At 54.0% G+C, this 21,675-nt stretch overlaps 8 protein-coding genes across 8 annotated transcripts; 3 read left to right on the top strand and 5 right to left on the bottom strand.

The window, feature by feature from the left end:
• Positions 1-88: 88 nt before the first annotated feature.
• POSPLADRAFT_1129625 (hypothetical protein) lies at positions 89-1,114 on the bottom strand (the record flags this gene model as incomplete). Its single annotated transcript, XM_024483857.1, has 4 exons — positions 89-490; positions 569-678; positions 749-853; positions 928-1,114. 4 exons carry the CDS (start codon positions 1,112-1,114, stop codon positions 89-91), a joined length of 804 nt encoding a protein of 267 aa, XP_024344926.1.
• A 526-nt stretch (positions 1,115-1,640) lies between these two features.
• On the bottom strand, positions 1,641-3,255 carry POSPLADRAFT_1177148 (hypothetical protein; the record flags this gene model as incomplete). The annotated part of the gene is made up of 5 exons (XM_024488476.1): positions 1,641-2,012; positions 2,076-2,305; positions 2,364-2,700; positions 2,756-2,975; positions 3,030-3,255. The coding sequence occupies 5 exons, from the start codon at positions 3,253-3,255 to the stop codon at positions 1,781-1,783; spliced, it is 1,245 nt and encodes a 414-aa protein (XP_024344925.1). The 3' UTR covers positions 1,641-1,780.
• Positions 3,256-6,638: 3,383 nt separating this feature from the next.
• Positions 6,639-7,328, top strand: POSPLADRAFT_1052261 (hypothetical protein; the record flags this gene model as incomplete). Its single annotated transcript, XM_024480254.1, has 5 exons — positions 6,639-6,672; positions 6,734-6,749; positions 6,799-6,856; positions 6,901-6,947; positions 7,010-7,328. 5 exons carry the CDS (start codon positions 6,639-6,641, stop codon positions 7,326-7,328), a joined length of 474 nt encoding a protein of 157 aa, XP_024344924.1.
• Positions 7,329-7,529: 201 nt separating this feature from the next.
• POSPLADRAFT_1052260 (hypothetical protein) lies at positions 7,530-8,967 on the bottom strand (the record flags this gene model as incomplete). The annotated part of the gene is made up of 11 exons (XM_024480253.1): positions 7,530-7,566; positions 7,616-7,668; positions 7,722-7,856; positions 7,924-8,049; positions 8,100-8,145; positions 8,193-8,259; positions 8,324-8,394; positions 8,453-8,524; positions 8,588-8,642; positions 8,705-8,829; positions 8,894-8,967. 11 exons carry the CDS (start codon positions 8,965-8,967, stop codon positions 7,530-7,532), a joined length of 861 nt encoding a protein of 286 aa, XP_024344923.1.
• A 1,771-nt stretch (positions 8,968-10,738) lies between these two features.
• On the top strand, positions 10,739-11,571 carry POSPLADRAFT_1126972 (hypothetical protein; the record flags this gene model as incomplete). The annotated part of the gene is made up of 4 exons (XM_024483570.1): positions 10,739-10,996; positions 11,048-11,329; positions 11,392-11,442; positions 11,497-11,571. 4 exons carry the CDS (start codon positions 10,739-10,741, stop codon positions 11,569-11,571), a joined length of 666 nt encoding a protein of 221 aa, XP_024344922.1.
• A 2,332-nt stretch (positions 11,572-13,903) lies between these two features.
• POSPLADRAFT_1128868 (hypothetical protein) lies at positions 13,904-15,076 on the top strand (the record flags this gene model as incomplete). Its single annotated transcript, XM_024483786.1, has 6 exons — positions 13,904-14,002; positions 14,056-14,197; positions 14,258-14,413; positions 14,567-14,598; positions 14,652-14,719; positions 14,755-15,076. Coding segments are annotated over 6 exons (819 nt in total), but the record flags the coding sequence as incomplete, so codon positions are not given.
• A 193-nt stretch (positions 15,077-15,269) lies between these two features.
• POSPLADRAFT_1052257 (hypothetical protein) lies at positions 15,270-17,742 on the bottom strand (the record flags this gene model as incomplete). The annotated part of the gene is made up of 16 exons (XM_024480252.1): positions 15,270-15,306; positions 15,356-15,408; positions 15,462-15,596; positions 15,664-15,789; positions 15,840-15,885; positions 15,948-16,014; positions 16,079-16,149; positions 16,205-16,276; positions 16,344-16,398; positions 16,462-16,586; positions 16,651-16,706; positions 16,760-16,782; positions 16,866-16,935; positions 17,001-17,036; positions 17,097-17,272; positions 17,328-17,742. 16 exons carry the CDS (start codon positions 17,740-17,742, stop codon positions 15,270-15,272), a joined length of 1,563 nt encoding a protein of 520 aa, XP_024344920.1.
• Positions 17,743-18,275: 533 nt separating this feature from the next.
• Positions 18,276-19,516, bottom strand: POSPLADRAFT_1072716 (hypothetical protein). Its single transcript, XM_024482542.1, has 3 exons — positions 19,077-19,516; positions 18,828-19,021; positions 18,276-18,765 (listed from the first exon to the last, which is right to left on the bottom strand). Exons 1-3 carry the CDS (start codon positions 19,495-19,497, stop codon positions 18,517-18,519), a joined length of 864 nt encoding a protein of 287 aa, XP_024344919.1. The 5' UTR covers positions 19,498-19,516; the 3' UTR covers positions 18,276-18,516.
• Positions 19,517-21,675: the final 2,159 nt, after the last annotated feature.

Raw genomic sequence — 21,675 nt, 5'->3', positions numbered from 1 at the left:
AAGATGCACGAATAGACATCAGCGACCATGCAGAATGTAGCAGCGGACTCCACGCACCTAATGTACAGCACAGGGCTTCCAAGCTTGCCTATGCCATCCCCGACACTTTAACGTACACCGCCGCAACAGCAATGCCCATCGAGAAGGCCAACACGAGCCTCACCATCTCTTCGTTCGTATTCTTACGCACCGATGCCACTTCCGATCCGTCTGCATCGACCCCACCGTCGCGCGCCCCCTTCCCCCACTCCCCGTTCGCAGGTATGTGCCGCGGCATTACCTCCGACAGGTGCGCTGCCCGCATCGCGGGCAGCCCGTCAAGGCTCTGCAGGTTCTCCTTCACCCAGTACGCCTTCAGGCCCACTCCCCCAGCCTTCTCCTCCGTGCCCGCTGCGGCCTTCAGTTCATTCTCCTCAAGCTTCGCGCCGAAGTCGAGCAGCATCGGTCTGTGCGCCTTGAACGTGTACAGAGGCACCGCGAAGCCGCACGACTACAGGGGCAGGCGAACGGAGGTCAGAATCTGAGCTCGACCTGGCGCATGCACGCTACTAGCAGGGGACGCACGCACCGTGCCGACCTTGTGCACGTCGACCACGACCGCCGAGCGCGAGCCCGGGCGGCGCGTCTCGAGCGGGAGGAGCGCCTCGTACTCGGGCGTGCCGAACTCGTACACCGTGCCTGCCGCAGCCAGCCGTCAACAGGCACTCGCGCAGATCCGCGCCGCGCCGGATGGCGGGGTCGCACGCACCTCGCCCCCAGAGCCGCATGATCCGCGGCGCGCCGTCGAACGCGCAGAGCATGATCGTGATGCGCCCGTTGCCCGGCTCGCGCAGGTGCGCCATCGTCTCGCTCCCTGTATGCGCCGCATTGTATTCATGTCTGGGTCAGCTCTGCGCGCGCGCGCGCGAGGAAGGCGGCATTGCTCACCGCTCCCCGTGAAGTCCTCGTACCACACCCTGTTCGCGTGCTCGACGTGGAACGTGCCGCGGAGGCCCTTCGGCGAGACGTTCACGTGTCCGTCCCCGCGCAGCGGCGCGGACGCGACCCAGAACATCTGCTGGGCGTCGATCCACTTGACGAGGTTCGGCGGGATCGCGTCGTAGAACTTGCCCATGGTGCGGTGGTGCTGGTGCTAGTGATAGTGATAGTGATAGTGCTGTGTGGGGTGAGTATAGGGGCGCTGTGATGCGCTCTTCAGATCCAAGCACGGGTGGGCGGCGGGCCGAGTCGAGAGTGGGGATGGCTGCAGCCGACCCCGGCTAGATATTATATACTGACCATCCTGCTCTCCGAATCTCCCGATAAGCGCTATGCGGCTTGCTCGGTGAGAACGCGAACACGACAAGTGACTCGACCTCGACTCATCTCCGCACTGCAGCGGCGCCAATGAGAACGGAAGAGGTCTACTGCATTGTACATACAAGCGCCGTCGAATCGCTTGATGCATAGTAATAAAGCACGCCTTGCACGTGCATTCGCGAAGAATGTCAAGCTGAGCAAGATAAGCAGGGGCGAACTTGCAGACCCTCCTTTCTGGACTCGGAAGTCCGAGTCTCGCCGGCTGCAACCTGAATGGCAGGCGCGTGACACCAGCTCTCGGATACCCACAGCCTTGTCGATGAAAGTCTCGCCCCGTAACACAACCTGCTGCCGAAAAGACTACCATTTATACAAGCTGTAGTATGTACTGTACATCAGAGACGAACATCGATCTCGCCTACTGCTTTCCTACTATAGACCCCGAACACAAAGTCTCACCGGTCACGAATTCACCGTCATCTTACCCAAAGGTCATCAACCCACCCACAGCGATACCAAGCGCCGTCAGACCCGCAGCGACCATCTGGCCAATAGTGGCGCCCATCAACACGCTCGTGGCCGAGCTCTTCTTGCTCGCGGAAGTGGACGATGCACCCGCGCCAGAAGCGCCATCCAGCGTAGCTGTCTGCGAGTACCCAATCGGACGTGTCTCGGTCGTGCTATGCGCAGCGGCGGATGTAGCAGAGGCAGCGCTACAAATCACAGGCGGGTGTCAATATAGTACGTACATCAATGCACGGTCAGAAGTTACGTACGCGGAGCTCGCTGCGCTGGCGTTCTCTTCCGTGTTGACCAGCACCCGGTCGATCACATGCACGACGCCGTTCCTGAGAAGCACGTCCGGCTGCACAATCTGTGCCGTGGTGTTGCCGCTCGTGACGTACTGACCGGTCTCGTTGATGGCAAACGTGAGGGCCTCGCCGGCAGCAGAGACGAAGCTCTGTCCGACAAGCTCTGGAGAGTACACACTTGTGCCGTTGATCAACTGTGCCATTGATGTGTCAGCCGGAAAAGCCCCCCAGTGATCGGCGTGATGCACGTACATGATTGTCCAGGATAATCTGGAGTAGACTCGTGTTGCTTTCTAGGGTAGCAAGGCCGTTCTGAATCGCCGCGAGTGCAGAGTTGTTCGGCGCGAATAACGTGAAGCCGCGCAAGCCGCTGTTCACGACATCAAGCACTGAAGCGTTGCTCAAAGAGCCCGTACTCGAGTTGTAGAAAGGCACGCTGACGTTGGTCAGCGTAGACTCCAGCGACGTGAGCGAAGAGTTCACGTAGGGAACCGAATTGGTGAAAGAGGCCGGGTAGGCAAGGACTGAGCTGACAACGTTGATGGTGACATTGCCGTACGTCGTGGTATTAGTTACGGTAGAGTCATTACTGTTGGGAACGCCAGGAATAAGTATGGTGTGTACAATATATACCGAGGGCTTACACTTGGTTGAGCACGTGAGTCTTGCCATCGGAACGGATTGCCCATGCAAGGACTTGACTCTTGTTCCCCTCGAGCTGTACATACTGGGTGTCGTTGAGGAAGGTGCGACCGAGGGTGACGTTCGGATACGTCGTCGCGACGCCGCTGAAATTGCCGCTGACGACATGGTATGCGAACAGGTCGGTGATGTCAGACGTGAGGTTCGAGGGGGCGTTGGAGACTCCAGAGCACGGTCAGACACGCGCACGATGGAAGTTGAACAATGTCAACTTACAGGCTGTGTTGTCCGGGGCAAACAGGACGTACGGCTCGCCGCTGGAGAGGGTGGCGAGGAGCGACTTCCCTTGGTCGCTCGAGTTGAGCTGGGAGGCGGCACCTGTGAGGGTGGTACAGCCTGCGCCTTCGAGAGTGTTGATGAGGCCCTCGAGGAACGTCCAGTTCTGCGCGAGCGCGGAGGGCACAGCGGCCAGGAGGACATAGGGGAGTATAGATACTTTCATAGCCGTGGAGATAGTAGGCTATGGGCGTGTGGACGTGGTTCGTTCGTGAAGAACAGAGCGAAGATGGGCGACGCAAACAAGGAACAGGTTTATATATGCGCCAACCCCCCTCGCGGTCCCGTGAGCACTCCCCGAGCTCCATAAAAGGGCCAGATATGACCGCATCGGGAAGTGCGCAGAGTTGTGGTGGCATGAGTGAAGTCTCCGTTGACACACGCTGACGTCATTTCAGCAATGCCGTGCTTCCGGTCTCTCTGCGCTGGGATTGAATGCTACACTAGACCAGTAGAGGGAGACCGTAGAGGGAGTCATGTTACATGGGGAAGGTATCAGGTGAATGGAGACTACGCACCTTGTGGTGGCGCGTTTTGGCTTTTTTGCGGAGGATTTGCGGCCTGGTACATTCATTTGAAGACATTTCCTCGTGCCACGATGACGACGGAGTTCACGTGAGCCGGTAGACCTACTGAGCAGGACATGGCGTCCATGGTGAGCATCAGGTGAATCTATGCTATCAAGCAGTTTCTGAAGACTGCCCGGCAATAGCGGCGTGCGTTCAAGTGGGCCAACTCGCCAACTAGAAGACTTGCCAAAAGCGGATGTGCAAAGTGACGAGTTCCATAAGCGCCCACATCGTTTGGTACTTAGCGCTAGCCCCGTGCGCAGTACGCCCTAGTACGCGTTCAAGATTCTGTCCCCTTTCTTTCGCACTGCAATACATGTATTGTGCTCTTCCAATTTAGTTGTGACTGAATATACCGGTCTTTTACGTTCTCCAGGCATCTTGATCAGCAAATCACGGCGGGACAAGTCTGCCCTCTGATTCTAATAACACCCCGCATCGTCTTATTGAAAGTAGGTTTCATGCGACCTTTTTTACGCTATGAATTCTGAGAAGAGCAAATGTCGACATAGCCGAAGCAAAAGTGGAGAGCCGATGCACCTTCACAGATAGCCAGAACTTATCTGATGCGCCTTGTACGTCGTCGCTGAAAGGATACTAGCTGTTACCATAACCTTAGATTCCTTGGACTCGATATGTGCCGAAGCGGAGACAGGAAACTCAATTTCGCGCCTACTCGGCTTAATTGTCTTGGTCAAGTCGGTCAAGTATCCAATTCTATTCTCAATGAAATAAGCACGAAGCCACGTCCGGTCGACCATCCCCCCGTCGCGCTACGCTCCTCCCTTTGGTGCTTTCGTGTCTCTCGCTCACTTGCATCCTGGAAATACCCGACAACACTCTCCCTTGCCTTGAGGGCTAGCTGATGTGTTTGGGAGAGGCCCTGCCTCGTTTCACCAGCTATCACCCTGCATATGGGTGAGCTGGTGGCTCGTTCATTTGTCTCGGCTCGAGCGAGGTACGCAGATCTCCGTAGTTCCCGAATGTCGCGTGATGCTGCAGGTGTTGCAATCACGAGCCTGATGGTTTCGCGTACGGGGGACTCCGTCGTGAGTGTACAAGCGGACCATACTCTAGGGCATTGTACTCAAAGCATGCACAGAATACAGCGGAGAACCTGAGACTCGAATAGAATACCGGACGTCGGAGTCGTTGACGAAAGAAACGAAACGCCCCTTGCGGCGTCTCGCCAGATTTCAAGTATTCTGTTACCCCGACTCGATAGATATCAAGTATCCTGCCGCCTCAACTCTCCGGATCTCTCAGTCTCGATGCATGGACTACCCCCACTAACATCCTGACCCGTTGGCATGACCTGCTACATCGTCAACGTCAACTCGGTCTGTCGCGTTTCGCAACCGATGCCGCTGACCTTCAACCTGCAACAGCGAAAGCAGACACATTCGTGTGATGTTTTCGTGACGTCTACCTGTCAGAACAACTCAAACTGCATTTTCCCAGGTGCATCTGGAGATAATTGACAATCGCCGAAGCAGATAAGTAGTGCACTATTCAAGCATATGATTGATCGTGTCCGCAATGAACGTTACCAAGTTCACAAATGCTCCCCTTCTATCTATAGAGTGAAGATGAACAGTACGCACCGTCTCAGTTTCTCAGTTTCCAGGAGCTCGCCATTGTATCGGTATGGAGTATGATGGATGATTGCTCAACCGTGTGAATGGTAGGTTCCGATAAACACTGATTGATTATATCGTTCTCATGCCTGATCCTCTCATTTGAGACCCCTTCAATTCGCTGGAGCTCCTGTACAGTGTACCTTCAGTTGAGCACAGGCTATGCGACGTGGATCAGACTGCTTTGCAATGTGATTTAGCCACAGTCCATGCTTGGGACATATATATGGACACAGTTCTCATAGCTGTCTCATCACCATCTTCCCTATCCACCTCCTATCCCATCCACGATAATCATTTGACAGACTATGTCAGGGTCAGAACAGACCATCGAGGAGTTGTTGAAATTGGGGCAAGTGAAAACATCACACCCACTTCATACCATGAGATTTAACATTTGTGCCGTGGGCTAGCTTTCAAGCGAATTGCTTGGATTATGCCTCTGCTGGTCAGTGTCTCTGTTGTCTTTCCGATACTCTAGTCATGATCGGCCTCCCAGCACTTCTGGTCTATTATGCCACCTTGAACTTCCCACATGATGTACGATGCCTGTGGGGACAAAGATCGATTGCAACACTACTGTCGTCCATGAACTGGCTTTCTATCGCAGGTAATATCATAACATTGATGCCTTTCGCAGTCAATACTACACAAGTAAGAAGCATCCATTTTGTGAGGCACCGACATTGTATTGAAGATGCACATTTCAGAGGTCAGCTCCTTGCTATCAGGTTACCTATGTCTATAAAATATATGTACCACCAGTTGTGAATCTTACGTGTATGCCACTCATATACTGGGCATTTTCACCATTGCCATATCACCGTGTAAGGAATGCAATCCTCGCTCTCATAGTCATACTTATTTTGCATTCTCAGTGGTAGCCGCTCTGCGTGTACATGCCGTGAGCGGACGCAAGTATTGCCGGTCTGGCTCCTCGGTATGGTGCCCGTGGCCACCAATATAGTGGGTATTGCGAGTATGACAAGGTGCTTGCGACTAAACGAGGAGTAATACAGTGGAACCTAACCCAGGAGACATTTGGTATATTTTCACAAATTGGATGTGAAGGCATCACTTCCTACTCCGATGCCACATATAACATGTATGCAGATCTCATTGACTCTGTCGGGATCTACACACTGATTAGGCCTTGCAGGGGTGAGCCATCTCTGTGCATGCTTCCAGAAACCCTTCCTGAAGTTCATACTCCCTATATAGTGGTTATCATTACTCGAACATCTGTGATTGTCTCAGACATTCTTGTAGTTGCAGCAACCTGGTACTACATTAGCGATACGAGCTCTGTGAAAACACAGCTCGTGCGTGATGTGTGGAATGCAATGCCTAATCTCACCACTGTCATGTTCCGAGATGGTGAGTTCTAGCTAAAAGATGCAATCAATATACCAAGGAGGCTCATATTTCGGGATTACAGGTACATTGTACTTCCTGTAAGTAAAGAAGTGTGGATCCTCAGACGAGCACTCATTATAGGTGCAGCGTAATGTCGCTGCTCAACATTGTTGACCTCATCGTGAACACAATTGTTCTCAGTGGTGTGCGTATTCGTCACCAACTCACTGATTGGCCATACCGAAACAGTTGCTCCAGAATCTAGGCACACTGGATATAACAAACCTGACCACAGCGTCTGTAAACCCTCATCCATAATCCCGGTAGATACTCACACCGGAAACCTTTCATTGTATAGGATGTCGACCATCCTGACCTCCCGCTTCCTCATCTGCATCCGCGAAGCTGCAGAACGCTCAACACACGCATTCAGCTCCCAGTCTCTGTCGTTCATCGATTCACAAGGCGACTCCAGCCCACAACCACGGCTCTCCAGTATGGAGTTCGCTGCCGACATTGCCAATCCCTGTGCAGGGGATAACAGCCACGCTGACGCATTCTCCGATCTCGACGATGACTTGGATCCAAGAGGCCAAGACGCGAGCGAGGGAGATGACGGAATAGAACTGGAGGAGTACGCGGTCTCTGTCCGTTCTGTAGACGCACACACGCCCTGATGAAGTTCTTCAATATGGCTGTCCAATTTTCCGTTTCTTCTGACGTCGTTATTTATTTATTTGTCGTTCGTTTCGCCCAGTACGCTCACCGGTCTCGATGGTCAGGTACCCGCACTACTGCACACTGTGTATTTATTTGTATGCTTCGGATACAGATCGAAAAGTTGGTAGTGTTGGCTCTAGGTGCCTTTTACATCCGTACTATGGTGCAGTCGCCTTCATAATCTCGATCAAAGCACTGACGACATATGAGCGTTAGGACAAACAAACGTCACCGTCTCACTCACCGCGTAGGGCAACCCGTCAGCCCCTTGTCTTGGTACGCATATCCTCGGGTTGTCTAAAATAATACCGTGTCAGCGGTTCAGGGACACACAATTGTGGCGCACATACCTCCATTGTCCCCGCGATATCGAGATGTGCCCACCGCACCACAGCCGTCGCGCCATCCTTACCAGGCTCGACACCGTCCACGAATGCCTTCAGGAAAAGCGCATCCGTGCAGCTTATCGCAGCCCTGCCGCCGATCTACAGAGGGCAGGACCAACATCAGTTCAACGCGCAGTCGTCCACTGACTGCTCTTAGCGCACGCACGTTGCATAGATCAGCGCTCGACGAGTGGATTTGCGGTCCGTACTCGTCGTCGAGCGGCATTCGCCAGAACCGGTCGTGTTCACGTGCTCCGGCGCTGTCCAGCTCCTGCCAGAGGCTGTCCGAGTTCTGAATCGTCGGTCAGTCGGGTGGCCGAAGTGTTAGAGCGGAGAGCCTACTGTGTATACACCGGTGAAGGCTTCGCCTAGTGCGACGCTCATCCCTCTGGAAGAAGGCCCCAATCAGGACACTCGCAGATAATATCAATCAACCCTGTTAGCGATGCGACGTGCACAATCGTGTGCGGCTTGAACGTCGTTGACCCGTAGTACAGTGCATCTTCGTCAAATCAGCACGTCAGAAACCGCCCCTCCTTTTGCAGTCCGCAATCCGCAATCCGCACCTGCGAGCACAAGCCGACCCTCGGCGTCCGTGTTGTCGATCTCGACCGACTTGCCATTCATCGCATAGACACTGTCGAGCGTCCTTAACTCAGCAAGCGGTGTGCCCTTGGCATGCAAGTTCGGCTCACATGTCTCCCGGCTTGTTCGCGCTCGGCCCGGGCATGTTCTCGCAGAGCGGCGTCAGCACCTTGAGGTTGATTCTGCGAGAGTAAGGTGTGCGACTCCGTCAACACAGGTTAGAGAGGGGAGTTCATTGGACGTACGGAAGCCCGAGCTGTGCGACGGCGAGCGCCGCGGAGCAGACCGCCGCAGCGCCGCCTTGCCGGCACAGAATTGAGTCAGTGTCAACCGAGCGAACGGCAAGCCGCTCGGGCACGTACCCATGTCGCCACGCATTAGCTTCATCCCTGCTGAAGGCTTGAGCGAAATTCCACCCGTATCGAAGGTAACGCCCTTCCCAACGAGGAGGATGGGTTGTGTATCGCTGGATCCGCCGTTGTAGTGGCTACAGCACGCAGGTCAGGATGAGGGGTGCTCCGCAACAATAATGCGACAATTGCAGGGCGTACATCTCGTGGAGCTTGGCCGGCTCAGAGGTGCCCTTCGTCACGGAAAGAAAGGCATTCTGAAGTATAGGGAACATGGCGGCTGAGAAGACACAACGGGCGAGGACACGGCAGTTACGCACCATGCCTTTCTTTGCTGCACAATTTGTGATTGGGTCAAGCGGCGTTTGTCAGTCTAGTGTTCAGGAAGTGTGTACAATCGAGACCCCGAGATTGGCAAGGAGGTACCTTCGTCCCGGACGATGATCTCGACAATCGGTACACCAGAAAGCTCCCTCTCTATCCGCTCTACAAAGGCCTGGTATTCAACCTCTCCAGCTAGTTAGCTACATGGTTTGCTCTTCTTAGTCTCGGAAGTTCACAGACCGAAGGTGTCATCATGTTGCTGGGCACTTCTGCCAACTATGTCATGGGCTTCTATGACAATACGACTTTTTCATGATGCTAAAATAATAAGACGTACTGTCCGTGCCAGGTTCTGCGCTCGCGCATATACAGCCCCGGTCTTCCAGCCTTCATGTTCAGTAAGAGGCTGGAATGAGAGCTTATCCGGAATCCCTTCTTTCAAATTCGGATGAAACGGTGACGGTGGCTTCGTCTACAGCGTAAATTCGAATTTTACAAGGTGAGTCGCAACAGCGAAGCCATAGTGTAAGCTGCACACAACACAGACAGCAAGTCCAGCACGTCTCACACGTAGCATGTGGGTCCACCGAAGCGTCGACGAAGACGGTCTGTCCGTGCACGCCCTCGCCAAGCGCGCGCACCTGCTTCAAAGCACTCCCGACCGCTTTCTGACGATCGCCGGCCTCTCGTCCTCCACCTTGTCGCGAAACGATGTCAGCGCTGGCACGTTCCGCGCACCCGTTCCACTCGGTTCATCGTAAAAGACGTGCGTCGTGCCTGCTTTGGCGGGCTTCGGAGCAGCTGCCGCGGGTGTTGCGGACTACAGCGACTACGCATCTACCCCGACGCTGGTGTGCTTAGGAGGGGCCCTGGCGGAACAGGGAGGGGCTACCCTGAATGCGCGTGCATTTTGTCGCACAGCATACAATGCGCGTCGTGCGTGCATAGCGGCGGCGGACGGGTGAGCAGAACGTAGTATACTAGATACACGAGGAGGCTGCGAGCGCTGCACCCACGCTCAGCGATCGGAGACGCGTCCCGTAACGCGCCTGTCACGCTCACGTTGCGCGCACCGCGACGCGACGCGCGACAGGCGCACAGCAGATTCGGCAGGCAAATTCGGGTTGGTCCCACCCCCGATAGTGTCTCAATCACTTTGTGCTCAGTACTCAAGCCTTAAGGCCACAATGGCACCGCTGATATCGCCAGACTCACGTGCATATCTTGAATCCTCTTCCGGGCGGTCGGCTATGCTTTAAATTTGCTAGAGTCACGAGTCCGGAAGTGTTATCAATGATATGAAAAGAGCTGAAGAGCAGGGTCCTGTCTCTCTGAATATCATGCACAGTAACGGTGACCGAATAAACGAGCGAGCTGCAGACGCACTCGATCGCTCCCCGCGGTGGATTGCACGGAAAAAGGCCGCAGTGGCCCGCATACAGTTCATGAAATCCAGACAATCATTGCCCGTGCTCCGAACATCGTCGTTTCCTTGATATCCACCTGTGAATGCGTTCGATGAAGGGTAGCCCCTCCCGCGCATCCCACCTGAGAACTGCTGCGCTCAGGCAGTTTCGCTCCCACCACAGGCTCCCTGCTCGAGTCGCGGACGGAGCGGACGGCCGAGTCTGTGCGCGGGGGAGATGCGACGAGTTCTTTGTTTTGGGTAGACAGCAATAGACAAGAGAGAGAGACAGCCGCTATATTGTCGCGATGCGACGTATGACAGCGATCACGCTGGGGGAAGTGATCGGGGTCTGGGCGTCTGCGTACCCAGCCGGCCCCGCCGCGGAGCCCGCCAGGCGCGCCCTCCAGCTGCGCCCGCACATCCGTGCGTTCCAGCACTCCATCGCCGCCGTCGAGCGCTGCCTTTACCCCGTCATCGCCGCCGCGCTCGGCATCGCGCTCGGCCTCGACATCGACATCGTGAGCGCGTTCGACGTGCGCTACGCCGCGTCCAACGCCGTCTTCGTGATCAAGGTGTGTGCGCCACACTCGCGACTCGCCCCTGCACGCTGATGTTCGCTGCAGAAAGCAGACGTCGGCCTCGCCGCCGACATCGGCACGCTCGCGCGCCTGCCCAAGATTGCGGGCAACCAGAGCCTCGTGCACGAGCTCGCGTACACCGCGCGCAACTTCTCCGCGGACGAGGCGGAGCGCACGGGCTTTGTCTTGCGCGTCGTCTCCGGCAGGCGCGACGTCGTCGTGCGCGCCGCGCTCGCGCTCGCCGGCGTGATCGCACAGAAATCGCCCGTCGCGGTGCTGGCGACGAAGCACCTGCTAGTGCATGCACGGGACCATTCGTTAGTAGCCGTGCAGCATAACACAATAGACTGCATCCATCTCATCTGACACTGGTGCCGCACAGGGTATAGGAGGATTTAGATTGCTCCGTCACGTGGAATAGCACTATGCTCCAGACAGCTGTAAGCGTCCCGCCCATTCTGAGATGGAAGTGTTTTGTCTGAACCATAGCACAGGACATGAAGGAGTCGTTGAGAGCCGTGAAGGCCAAGGAAAGGCCCCAGTACGCTAAGCTGCTGCCCAAGCCGTGATAGAGTGCAAACTTCAGCACAGCTACTGTACTATCATTCATTGGCTTCTGGCGCTTCCGTGTATTGCTATGCTGACCTTATCAATTGCGGACATATAATGCTTACCTCTTCTATGGGGCAGACGCAACGGTAGGAGGCGACACCGGCACAGAAATCACCGCCGAGCCATTGCAGTGACTTCATAGTGCCATCGCATAGCGTATAGACATCCACATCATAACCTGCCAACTTTCTCCCTTGCCTTGAGAGCCAACTTATATGTTTTAGAGAGGCCCTGCCTGGTTTCACCAGGTACCACCCTGCATATGGGTTCTCAGAGGGAGGTCTGTCGTCACTGGGATTCAAATTGCTGTCAACGCACTTCACCTCTGCGCATATTTAACAGGCCGCCGACGCGCTGTATCATTTCCGTCGCTCGTTCTATCATGACGATCAGTATCACGCTCTGCTCTGAGTGCTAGTGATGCACGCTGGGTCTTTTGCCACAGGGCAGGTGCGGGTGGCACGGTATTCCACGCTCGGAAGCGTATTTCTATGCGCTTCGTCCCCGTTTATAACTCGAAGGCGATAACGCCACCAAAGCCGCATCTGTTACATGTCGTGCCATGGCTGAGCAATGCAACGATTCGGAATGGACGGTTGCCGTGAGCTGATGATTAACATTAACCACTCTAGGTCGCGATGGGACGGATGAGTTGGTGACTCGTCTATTTGTCTCGGCTCGAGCGAGGTACGCAGGTCTCCTTAGTTCCCAAATGTTGCGTGATGGTGCAGGTGTTGGAATCACGAACCTTATGGCTTTATGGGAATGATGGTGCAGACTAGCTTCCGGGGTTGCAAATCGCATATGGGAGACTTCGTCGTGAGTGCGCAAGCGGACACACTCTAGGGCATCGTACTCGGGGCATGCACAGAACACAGCGGAGAATCTAAGACTCGAATAGAATACCCGACATCGCGGTCATAAGCAAAGGAAACACCCGTTGTGGTGTCTCGCCGAATCTCAAGTATTCTGTCACCTCAACTCGCCGGATACCAAGTCCTGTGCTGCCTCAACTCTTCGGATATCTCAGTCTCGATACATAGACTACCCCCACTAACATTGTGACCCGTTGGCATGACCTGCTACATCGTCAACGTCAACTCGGTCTGTCGCAATTCGCAACGGTGGCCGCTGGGCTTCTATCTGCAACACAGAGAAAGCATACACATTTGTGTGATGTTTTCGTGACGTCTACCTGTCAGAACAGCTCAAACTGCATTTTCCCAGGTGCATCTGGAGATAATTGACGATCGCCGAAGCAGATAAGTAATGAGCCATTCAAGCATATGATTGATCGTGTCCGCAATGAACGTTATCAAGTTTACAAATGCTCCCCTTCTATCTATGGAGTGAAGATGAACAGTACGCACCGTCTCAGTTTCTCAGTTTCCAGGAGCTCGCCATTGTATCGATATGGGGTACGATGGAAAATTGCTCAGGCATGTGAATGTAGGTTACAATTGTTACTGATTGATAACATTGTTCTCATGCCTGATCCTCTCACTTGAGACCCCTTGAATTCGCTGGAGCTCCTGTACAGTGTAGCTTCAGTTGAGCACAGGCTATGCGACGTGGATCAGACTGCTTTGCAACATAATTTAGCTGCAGAGGTCCATGCTCGGGACAAATATATATACAGACTCAGATATTGCAGCTGTCTCATCACCATCTTCCCTATCCACCTCCTAACCCACCCACACTAATCATTCGACAGACTATGTCAGGGTCAGAACAATCCATCGAGGAGTTGTTGAAATTGGGGCAAGTGATCACATCACATTCACGTTATACCATGAGACTTAACATCTGTAGCATGGATTAGCTTTCAAGCGAATTGTTTGACTTATGCCTCTGGTGGTCTGTACTAGCTCTGTTATCTGTCTGGTACTCCAGCAATAATTGGCCTCCCAGCACTCATGGTCTATTATGTCACTTTGAACTTGCCGCATGATGTACGACACCTGTGGGGGCGAAGATCGCTTGCAACACTACTGTCCTCCATAAACTGGTTTGCTATTGCTGGTAATATGATAACATTTATGCCTCTTCCAATCATGACTACATCAGTATGGAGCACTCCTTTTGTGAGGCGCTGACATCGTATTGACAATGTATATTTCAGAGGTCAGTTCGTCGATATCAGGTTACGTTTGTTTATGAAATATTTGTCCTGCCAGATGTGAGTCTTCCGGGTATACCAATCAAGTACTTTTCGTTGTCACCACCGTCATATCACCGTGTAAGGAATGCGATTCTTGTCCTCAAAGACATACTTATCATGCCCTCCCAGTGGTAGCTGCTCTGCGCGTACATGTCGTGAGCGGACGCAACTGGTGCCTGGTATTTCCGGTCTGGTTCCTCGGTATGGTGCCCGTGGGCACCAATATAGTGGGTGCATCGCGTATGACAAGGTGCTTGCGACTAAATCAGGGGTATCATAGTGGGGCGCAACCCGAGAGACATTTTCTATCCTTCCTCAACTTGGATGTATGAGCATCATGTCCCTCCCCGGTGCCACATATAGCACGTATGTCGATTTCGCCGACTCTGTCGGGTTCTACGCACTGACAGAGCTCTGCAGGAGTGAGTCATCTCTGTGCATGCTCCCAGAAGCCCTTATTGAGGCTCCTACCTCCCATATAGTGGTGATCATCAGTCGAACATCCGTGGTTGTCTCGGACATTCTTGTGGTTGGAGCGACCTGGTACTACATCAGCTATACGAGCTCTGTGAGAACCCAGCTGGTGCGTGAGGTGTGGGGTGCAAGGCCCAATCTCACCACAGTCATGTTCCGAGATGGTGAGTGTAAGCCAAAAGATGCAATGTATTATTCAAAGGTGGCTCATGCTCCAAGATTACAGGTACATTATACTTCGTGTAAGTGATTAAGTGTGAATCCTCGGACGAGCACTCATGATAGGGACAGCGTGATCTCACTGCTCAACATTCTAGACCTCCTCATAGACACTGTTGCTCTCAGTGATGTGCGTATCTGTCAACGACCAACCAATTAGCCATACTGAAACAGTGGTTTCAGGCTACAGGCGCACTGGATATTACACATTTGACCACAGCGTCTGTAAAACTTCATGCACCATGGTTCGGGTAAATGCTCACATACACAGACCTTGCGCATTTAGGATGTCGAGCATCTTGATCTCTCGCTTCCTCGTCTGCATCCGCGAAGCTGCAGAACGCTCAACACAAGTATCCAGTTCCCAGTCTCTATCGTTCACCGACTCGCAGGGCGACTCTAACCTACAATCATGGCTCTCCACCATAGAGTTCGCCGCCGACATCGCTAATCCATCTGCAGGGGATGACAGCCACGCCGACGCGTTCTCCGATCTCGAAGATGACTTGGATCCAAGAGACCAAGATGATGCGAGCGAGGGAGATGACGGAACAGAGCTAGAGGAGTACACGGTCTCTGTCCGTTCTGTAGATGCACACACGCCCTGAAGTTCTTCTATCTTGCTGCCCGTTTTTCGTTTCTATTGAATTTCCTATTATTAGTTGCTCGTTTATGCCCAATATGTCCACCGGTCTCGATGATCAGATACCCGTACCATTGCGCGCTGTGTATCTATTTTCATACTTCGAGTATAGGTCGAAAGGTTAGTAGGATTAGCCCTAGGTGCATTCTACATCAGTACTATGACGCAGCCGCCTTCACAAACTCGATCAAAGCACTGCCGACAAATGAGCCCCAGAGCAAACAAACGGCACCATCTCACTCACCGTGTAGGGCGACCCGTCAGCCCCTTGTCTTGGTACGCGTACCCTCGCGTTGTCTTGAAGTGTACCGTGTCAGCGGTACAGAGACATACAAATGCGGAGCACATACTTCCATGGTCCCCGCAATATCGAGATGTGCCCACCGCACCGCAGCCGTCGCGCCATCCTCAGCAGGATCGACGCCGTCCACGAATGCCTTCAGGAAAAGCGCAGCCGTGCAGCTTCCCGCAGCCCTACCGCCGATCTACAGAAAGCAGGACAAAGAGCAGTTCAGCGCGCAGTCATGCGATGATTGCTGTTGGAGCACGTACGTTGCATAGATCGGCGTTCGACGAGTGGATTTGCGGTCCGTACTCGTCGTCTAGCGGCATCCGCCAGAACCGGTCGTGTTCGCGCAATCCGGCTCTGTCCAACTCCTGCCAGAGGCTGTCCGAATTCTGAAACGTCGGTCAATCGAGTGCCCGGAGTGTTAGCGCGAAGCCCTTACAGTGAATACGCCGGTGAAGGCTTCACCCAGTGCGACGCTCATCGCTCTGTAGGAACCCCCCCAATCAGCACATCCGCCGATAGCATCAATCAGCCCCGAGTCATATACCCTGTTAGCGTGGCAACGTCCACGATTGTGTGTGGCTTGAAGGTCGTTGACCCATAGTATAGCGCATCTACATCAGATCGGCACGTCAGCAACCGCCTCCCATTTTGCAGTTCGCAATCCGTAATCCGCACCCGCGAGCACAAGCCGACCCTCGGCGTCCGTGTCGTCGACCTCAATTGACTTGCCGTTCATCGCATAGACTCTGTCGAGCGTCGACTCAGCAAGCGGCATGCCCATAACGGGCAAGTTCGGCTCACATGTCGCCCGGCTTATTCGCGCTCGGCCCGGGCATGTTCTCGCAGAGCGGCGTCAGCACTTTGAGGTTTACTCTGCCAGAGTAAGAAAATGTGCCGAACCATTAACACGAGGTTAGCGAGGGGTGCTCATTAAACCTACGGCAGCCCGAGCTGTGCGACGGCGAGCGCAGCAGAGCAGACCGCCGCAGCGCCGCCTGCCAGGCGATAGAATTTGGTCAGTGTCAGCCAAGTAGACGGTAGGACACACGGGCACATACCCATGTCACCACGCATCAGCTTCATCCCTGCTGAAGGCTTGAGCGAGATCCCACCCGTGTCGAAGGTAACGCCCTTCCCGACGAGCAGGATGGGCTGTGCATCACTGGGTCCGCCATTGTAGTGGCTACAGCATGCAAAACAGGATGAACAGTGCTCCACAACAATAATACGACAATTGCAAGGCGTACATCTCGAGGAGTTTGGCCGGCTGAGAGGTGCCCTTCGTCACAGAGAGAAAGGCATTCTGGCCATGGCGGCTGAGAAGATACAACGGGCGAGAACATGTTAGTGACGCACCATGCCCTTCTTTGCTGCCCAAGCTATGATTGGGTCAAGCGGCGTTTGTCAGTCTAGTGTTCGAAAAGTGTGTACAATCGAGACTTCGACATTGGCAAGGACGTACCCTCGTCACGAACGATGATCTTGACGTTCGGTACACCAGAGAACTCCTTCTCTATCCGCTCTACGAAGGCCTAGAATTCAAAGTCCCTAGCTGGTTAGCTGCATGGTTTGGTTTCAGTCTTGGTGATTCACAGACAGTAGGTGTCATCATGTTGCCGGGCAATTCTGTCAACTATCCGATGGGCTGCTATCAATATGTGACTATCTCCGATGCTGATATGGCTGAACGTACTGTCCGTGCAAGGTTCTGCGCTCGCGCATAGACAGCTCCGGTCTTCCAGCCTTCATGTTCGGTGAGAGGCTGGAATGTGAGCTTTTCCGGAATAGCTTCTTTCAAGTTCGGATTGAACCGTGACGGTGGCTTCGTCTTGAGCGTGAATTCGAATTGCGCAAGGTGAGTCGCGACAGCTGAGCCATAGCGTGAGTTGTACATAACCCAGACAGCACGTCCAGCATGTCTCACCAGCAGCATGTGGGTCCGCCGACGCGTCCACGAAGACGGTCTGTCCGTGGATGCCCTCGCCAAGCGCGCGCACCTGCTTCACAGCACTGCCGACCGCTTTCCTGATGACCTCTCGCCTCTCGTCCTCCGCCTTCTCCGCGAACTTGTCCCCAAGAGACGTCAGCGCCGTCACATTCCGCGCACCCTTTTCGCTCGGCGTATCGTAGAAGATGTGCGTTGTGCCTGCTTCAGCTGGCTTTGGAGCAGCTGCCGCGGGTGTTGCGGACCACAGCGACTCCGCATCTACCCCGACGCTGGTGTGCCTGGGAGGGGCCCTGGGGTCTACAGGGAGGACGTAGACGGCAGAGCGAGAGGGGGCTACGCTGAATGAGCGTGCATGCTGTCGCACAGCATATAATGTGCGTCGTGCGTGCATAGCGACGGCGGGCGGGTGACGTGGTATACTTCCGAGCTTTCGGACACAAGCTGGCGACGAGCGCTGCTGCACCCACGCTCGGCGATCGGAGACGCGTCCCGTAACGCGCCTGTCACGCGCCTGTCACGCTCACGTTGCGCATACTGATAGATTCCTCAGTGCACGTCCGGCTGGGCCCGCGGCCCTCCGTAGTACGTCGTCGTTGCAAGGTCACTGGCTGATGCATACCATAGTCTTATATCTATCTGTATGCATAAGCGAAAACAAAACAAAAAACTCAATATTGCGCCTACTCAGCCTAGTTGTCTTGGCCAAGTCGGTCAAGCATTCAATCCTCAATGATATAAGCACAAAGCACGTCCGATTGGTCGTCCTGCCTTCGTGCTATGCTCCTCCCTTCGCGTTGATGCTTTTGACTTTCGCTCACTTGCATCATGTGAACAGTCTGATAGACGAGCAGTGCGCTTCATAGGGTGAGTCTGACATGTCGAATTTCATCGGAGTGACGCCATCCCACTGGCAGAGCTGATCATATCTAATAAATGGGGATTGCTTTATTGCGGGTACCTCCTAACGTCAAGCTTCATCATCACCAGGAACCCCTTATAGCTACATATACATATTACAATACGAGTCTGAGTGGGGGTGGAAAAGACTAAGTGCAGAGAGAGCGGGGAGATATACACCATGAAGTCAAAGATTAGCAACTAAGCCGTAGCGTCGATCAGAGGAAACAAAACAAAGAACCACGATTCTAAGACGCGTCAAGACTGTTTACTCCCATGCCGTCTTGCATTGCTGGGCAAATGCATCAAACGTCTGCGGAGGCCGTCCAGTCACTCGCTCCACGACGTCGTTCATCCTATTCTCGCCTCCATTAGCGGCTGAGACTTCAAGGAAGGCAAGCCGCTTCGCGAAGTACTCCGGCACGCCCACACTCATCAGCCGTTGTGCTCTGTGTTCATCGGTGAGGTTCACGTGCGTAATCTCGCGCCCCAGACAGCTGCTCAGCTTTGCCGCAACCTGCACAGCGACAGTCAGCATGTACATTCACGTTCAATTCACAGACCGGAGAGGCGGGGTACCTCATCATAGGTCAGAAGCTCGGGCCCCAGCACCCTATAATCGGTGTTGTGCGGTTTCTCGTCGGTGAGCGCGCGGAATGCGACGGCTGCAATGTCGGAGGCGCTAACAAACGAGATCTTGCCATCGCCACACGCCGTATAAATCTTGCCCTCGTTTCTGACCGTGGCACAATGTATCCCCTCCGAGAGGTTTTCTATCACCTGCCGTTAACGGGAAGATGTACCGCAGGTCTGGGCAAACACACACACCCATGAACCATGTTGGACGGAGCACACAATACTCGACGCCAATGTCGAGAAGGTGCTGCCACACACGTCCGACTTGAAGCTCGCCTGGCTCAGTGGTGCTACCGGCCATGAGAACGAATCTGTTGACACCATGCTCTTTGACTGCATAGTCGACGAAGGCGGTCATGACCGATGTGGGATCGGTCACTTGGGGTGTGATCAAATAGATGGCGGAAATGCCCTCTCCGCCAGGGAATCGATGTTGGAAAGGGTTCGCAAAGGTTGAAGAGTCGAGCCAGTTGAAGTGGGTTGCGGGCATGCCGGACGGGGCTGCGGCCTCACCCCTGCGCGAGGCCAAGAGGAACGGGATCTTTGCGTCTTGCAAGAGACGTCCAATGCGCACGGAGGTCTTTCCCGTGCCGCCTGTGAGGAGTACCGCCATGATTGCAGGTGGATGAATGGTGTCTCGAGCGGACGGTCTGTGTCGCGAGCGTTACATCTACAAGTCCTTTATCTACGCTGCCGAGTGCTGACGTTCCTCGCTCGGCAGAACACGTTGCGACTCACTAGGTGTTCCGATCACAATGACAATCACTTTGACGGTGGGCGACGATCATTATATATAGGTCTGCTTCAAAACGCGCCCCTCGCACCGTAAGACAGCATTTCAGACCTCACGATTGCCGGTTGATGGCTGAGCGATGCCGCTGTTCGCCGAGAGTTCTTACCGCTATATCGGTTCTCTTGGCTTGCAGCGCATACTAGGGGTTTGGGTGCTCATTGTCGACAGTCATGGATCACTAGATCAGCTGCTTTTCCGCAGGCCATGTGTTGAAACGCGCAGCCCCGCGTGGTCAGGAACGAGCTCGAAAGCTCGGGCGCGCGAGTAGCCGGGGGCCGGAGGCCCCTATCGTACACGGCCAGAAGATCCGTATAAACTGGGTTTAACCGCTGACAAGCTGCACGCACTTTGCGCCCTGTGCAAACCACGACAGTTTATGCCTGGTGCAACCACTCACACGCTTGCCCCGCAGGCAAATTCGTTCAACCCCCGTGCAAAGCAGATTTCTGCTCACGTGACACAAGCGCGGTCTCCCAGGGTCCCATTGACCATATTGTCGCGCGAGAACATACAGAGAATGGCTAGTCGCAGATGTAATTGCTTAATTATGTACATATACATTCAACTCCTAAGATACCAGACTGTAGCTTCTAAGAGAAAGCAATACAAAAATAACAAGTAACTCACTGGTCTCTGCAGATGGTTCAGAATGAAGCAGAAGGCGAGCTGGCATATGGATCTAAGGCAGAAAAGGTCAGAATAACAGGCTCCTGATCATAAGATCAGGGTACACGGCCAGAAGATCCTTTAGCCTACGTTTGAACGGCCTGCAGATGCCCGGGGGACAAATGTCAAGTTTGCACCCCGGTCAAAATCGCTTGACCCTCGTGCAAACCCATCGATTTGACTTACGGATGTGATGTATACTTGGCCGGCGGCTACCCATATCGCAGTTTAACCCGCGAGCAACCACCGCGAATCAGGTGACTTGCATCGGACACGACAAGACATGTGCGACAAATCTGAGAAGTTTTTCATCTTGCCCACCCATGTCTCAAATGGGCCAATATTGTCTTGCATGTATTTTGAGCCCATGCTCCTGGTGAATGTACCAGTACCCTGATCTCATGATCAGGAGTCTGTTAATTTGACTTCTCCCGTCCTAGATCCACATGCCAGCTCGCCTTCTTCGTTCTGAGCCATCTGCATAATTTGGTGAGTTGTTTGTTCTGTTTGTATTGCTCTCTCTAAGAAGCTTATTGCATTGCTCAAATAAAGCTCATAATCTCATAATGTAAGTACATCTGTTCAATGTGACTGCTGGACGGTCGGAACAATCACTGTGGTGGTGTTCGAGCTCGTTACCAGGTGTACCACAGCTATGTCAAGGAGAAAATGATCGCGACAATGCCCGCATCACACCCATATCCCAAGCCAATCACATCAGTGCAGCGAGCGCACCGGAAGCACAGGAGGTTGCGAACAGGACCACTGGGGCAGGTCAGTATCACGCCACAGACATATTCTCATCGTTGCAGTACTAGGGTGAGAGTGTCACGAGTTGGCACGGCGCCTAGCCGTTTTTTAATTTTTTCCTTTTCGCGGGCTCGAACCCGCGACCTCTGTACTACCTGCCTGATACGGACACATCGTTATCTACTGTACGATAAGATTAGATGGGGCGGCAGCGCACGGCACAGCTCGGGCTCCGCTGACACAGCCGCTCTGACTCACCGGCCCCCGGGGCCGCGTCGGCATGCTGTGCACGGACCAGCTGCGCACGGACCAACGCGCACAGCCTGCCCTAATCTCCCCATGTATATAAGCCGGCCTCTGCTGCCCTAGGGACCTCAGTTTCGACCTCTTGTCCCTAGGTCAGTAAGCCCATCCTGTATCCTTTTTCTTACTTAACTAACTAATACATTTCTTGTCCCTAGCCTTAGGTTTGAGCCTCGCTCACCATCGCTTCGGTGAGAATCAGTCGGACGCCCCCAGCCTTCAGGTATCCCCCAGTCGCTTGACCTCAAGTCGCGACATTAGGTCGAAACTCCCCAAGCT

The sequence above is a fragment of the Postia placenta genome (genome assembly GCF_002117355.1).
Source record: "Postia placenta MAD-698-R-SB12 unplaced genomic scaffold POSPLAscaffold_1, whole genome shotgun sequence".
In the NCBI taxonomy this organism is placed as follows: Eukaryota; Fungi; Basidiomycota; class Agaricomycetes; order Polyporales; family Adustoporiaceae; genus Rhodonia; species Rhodonia placenta.
This window is presented reverse-complemented; position numbering and strand designations above follow the sequence as displayed.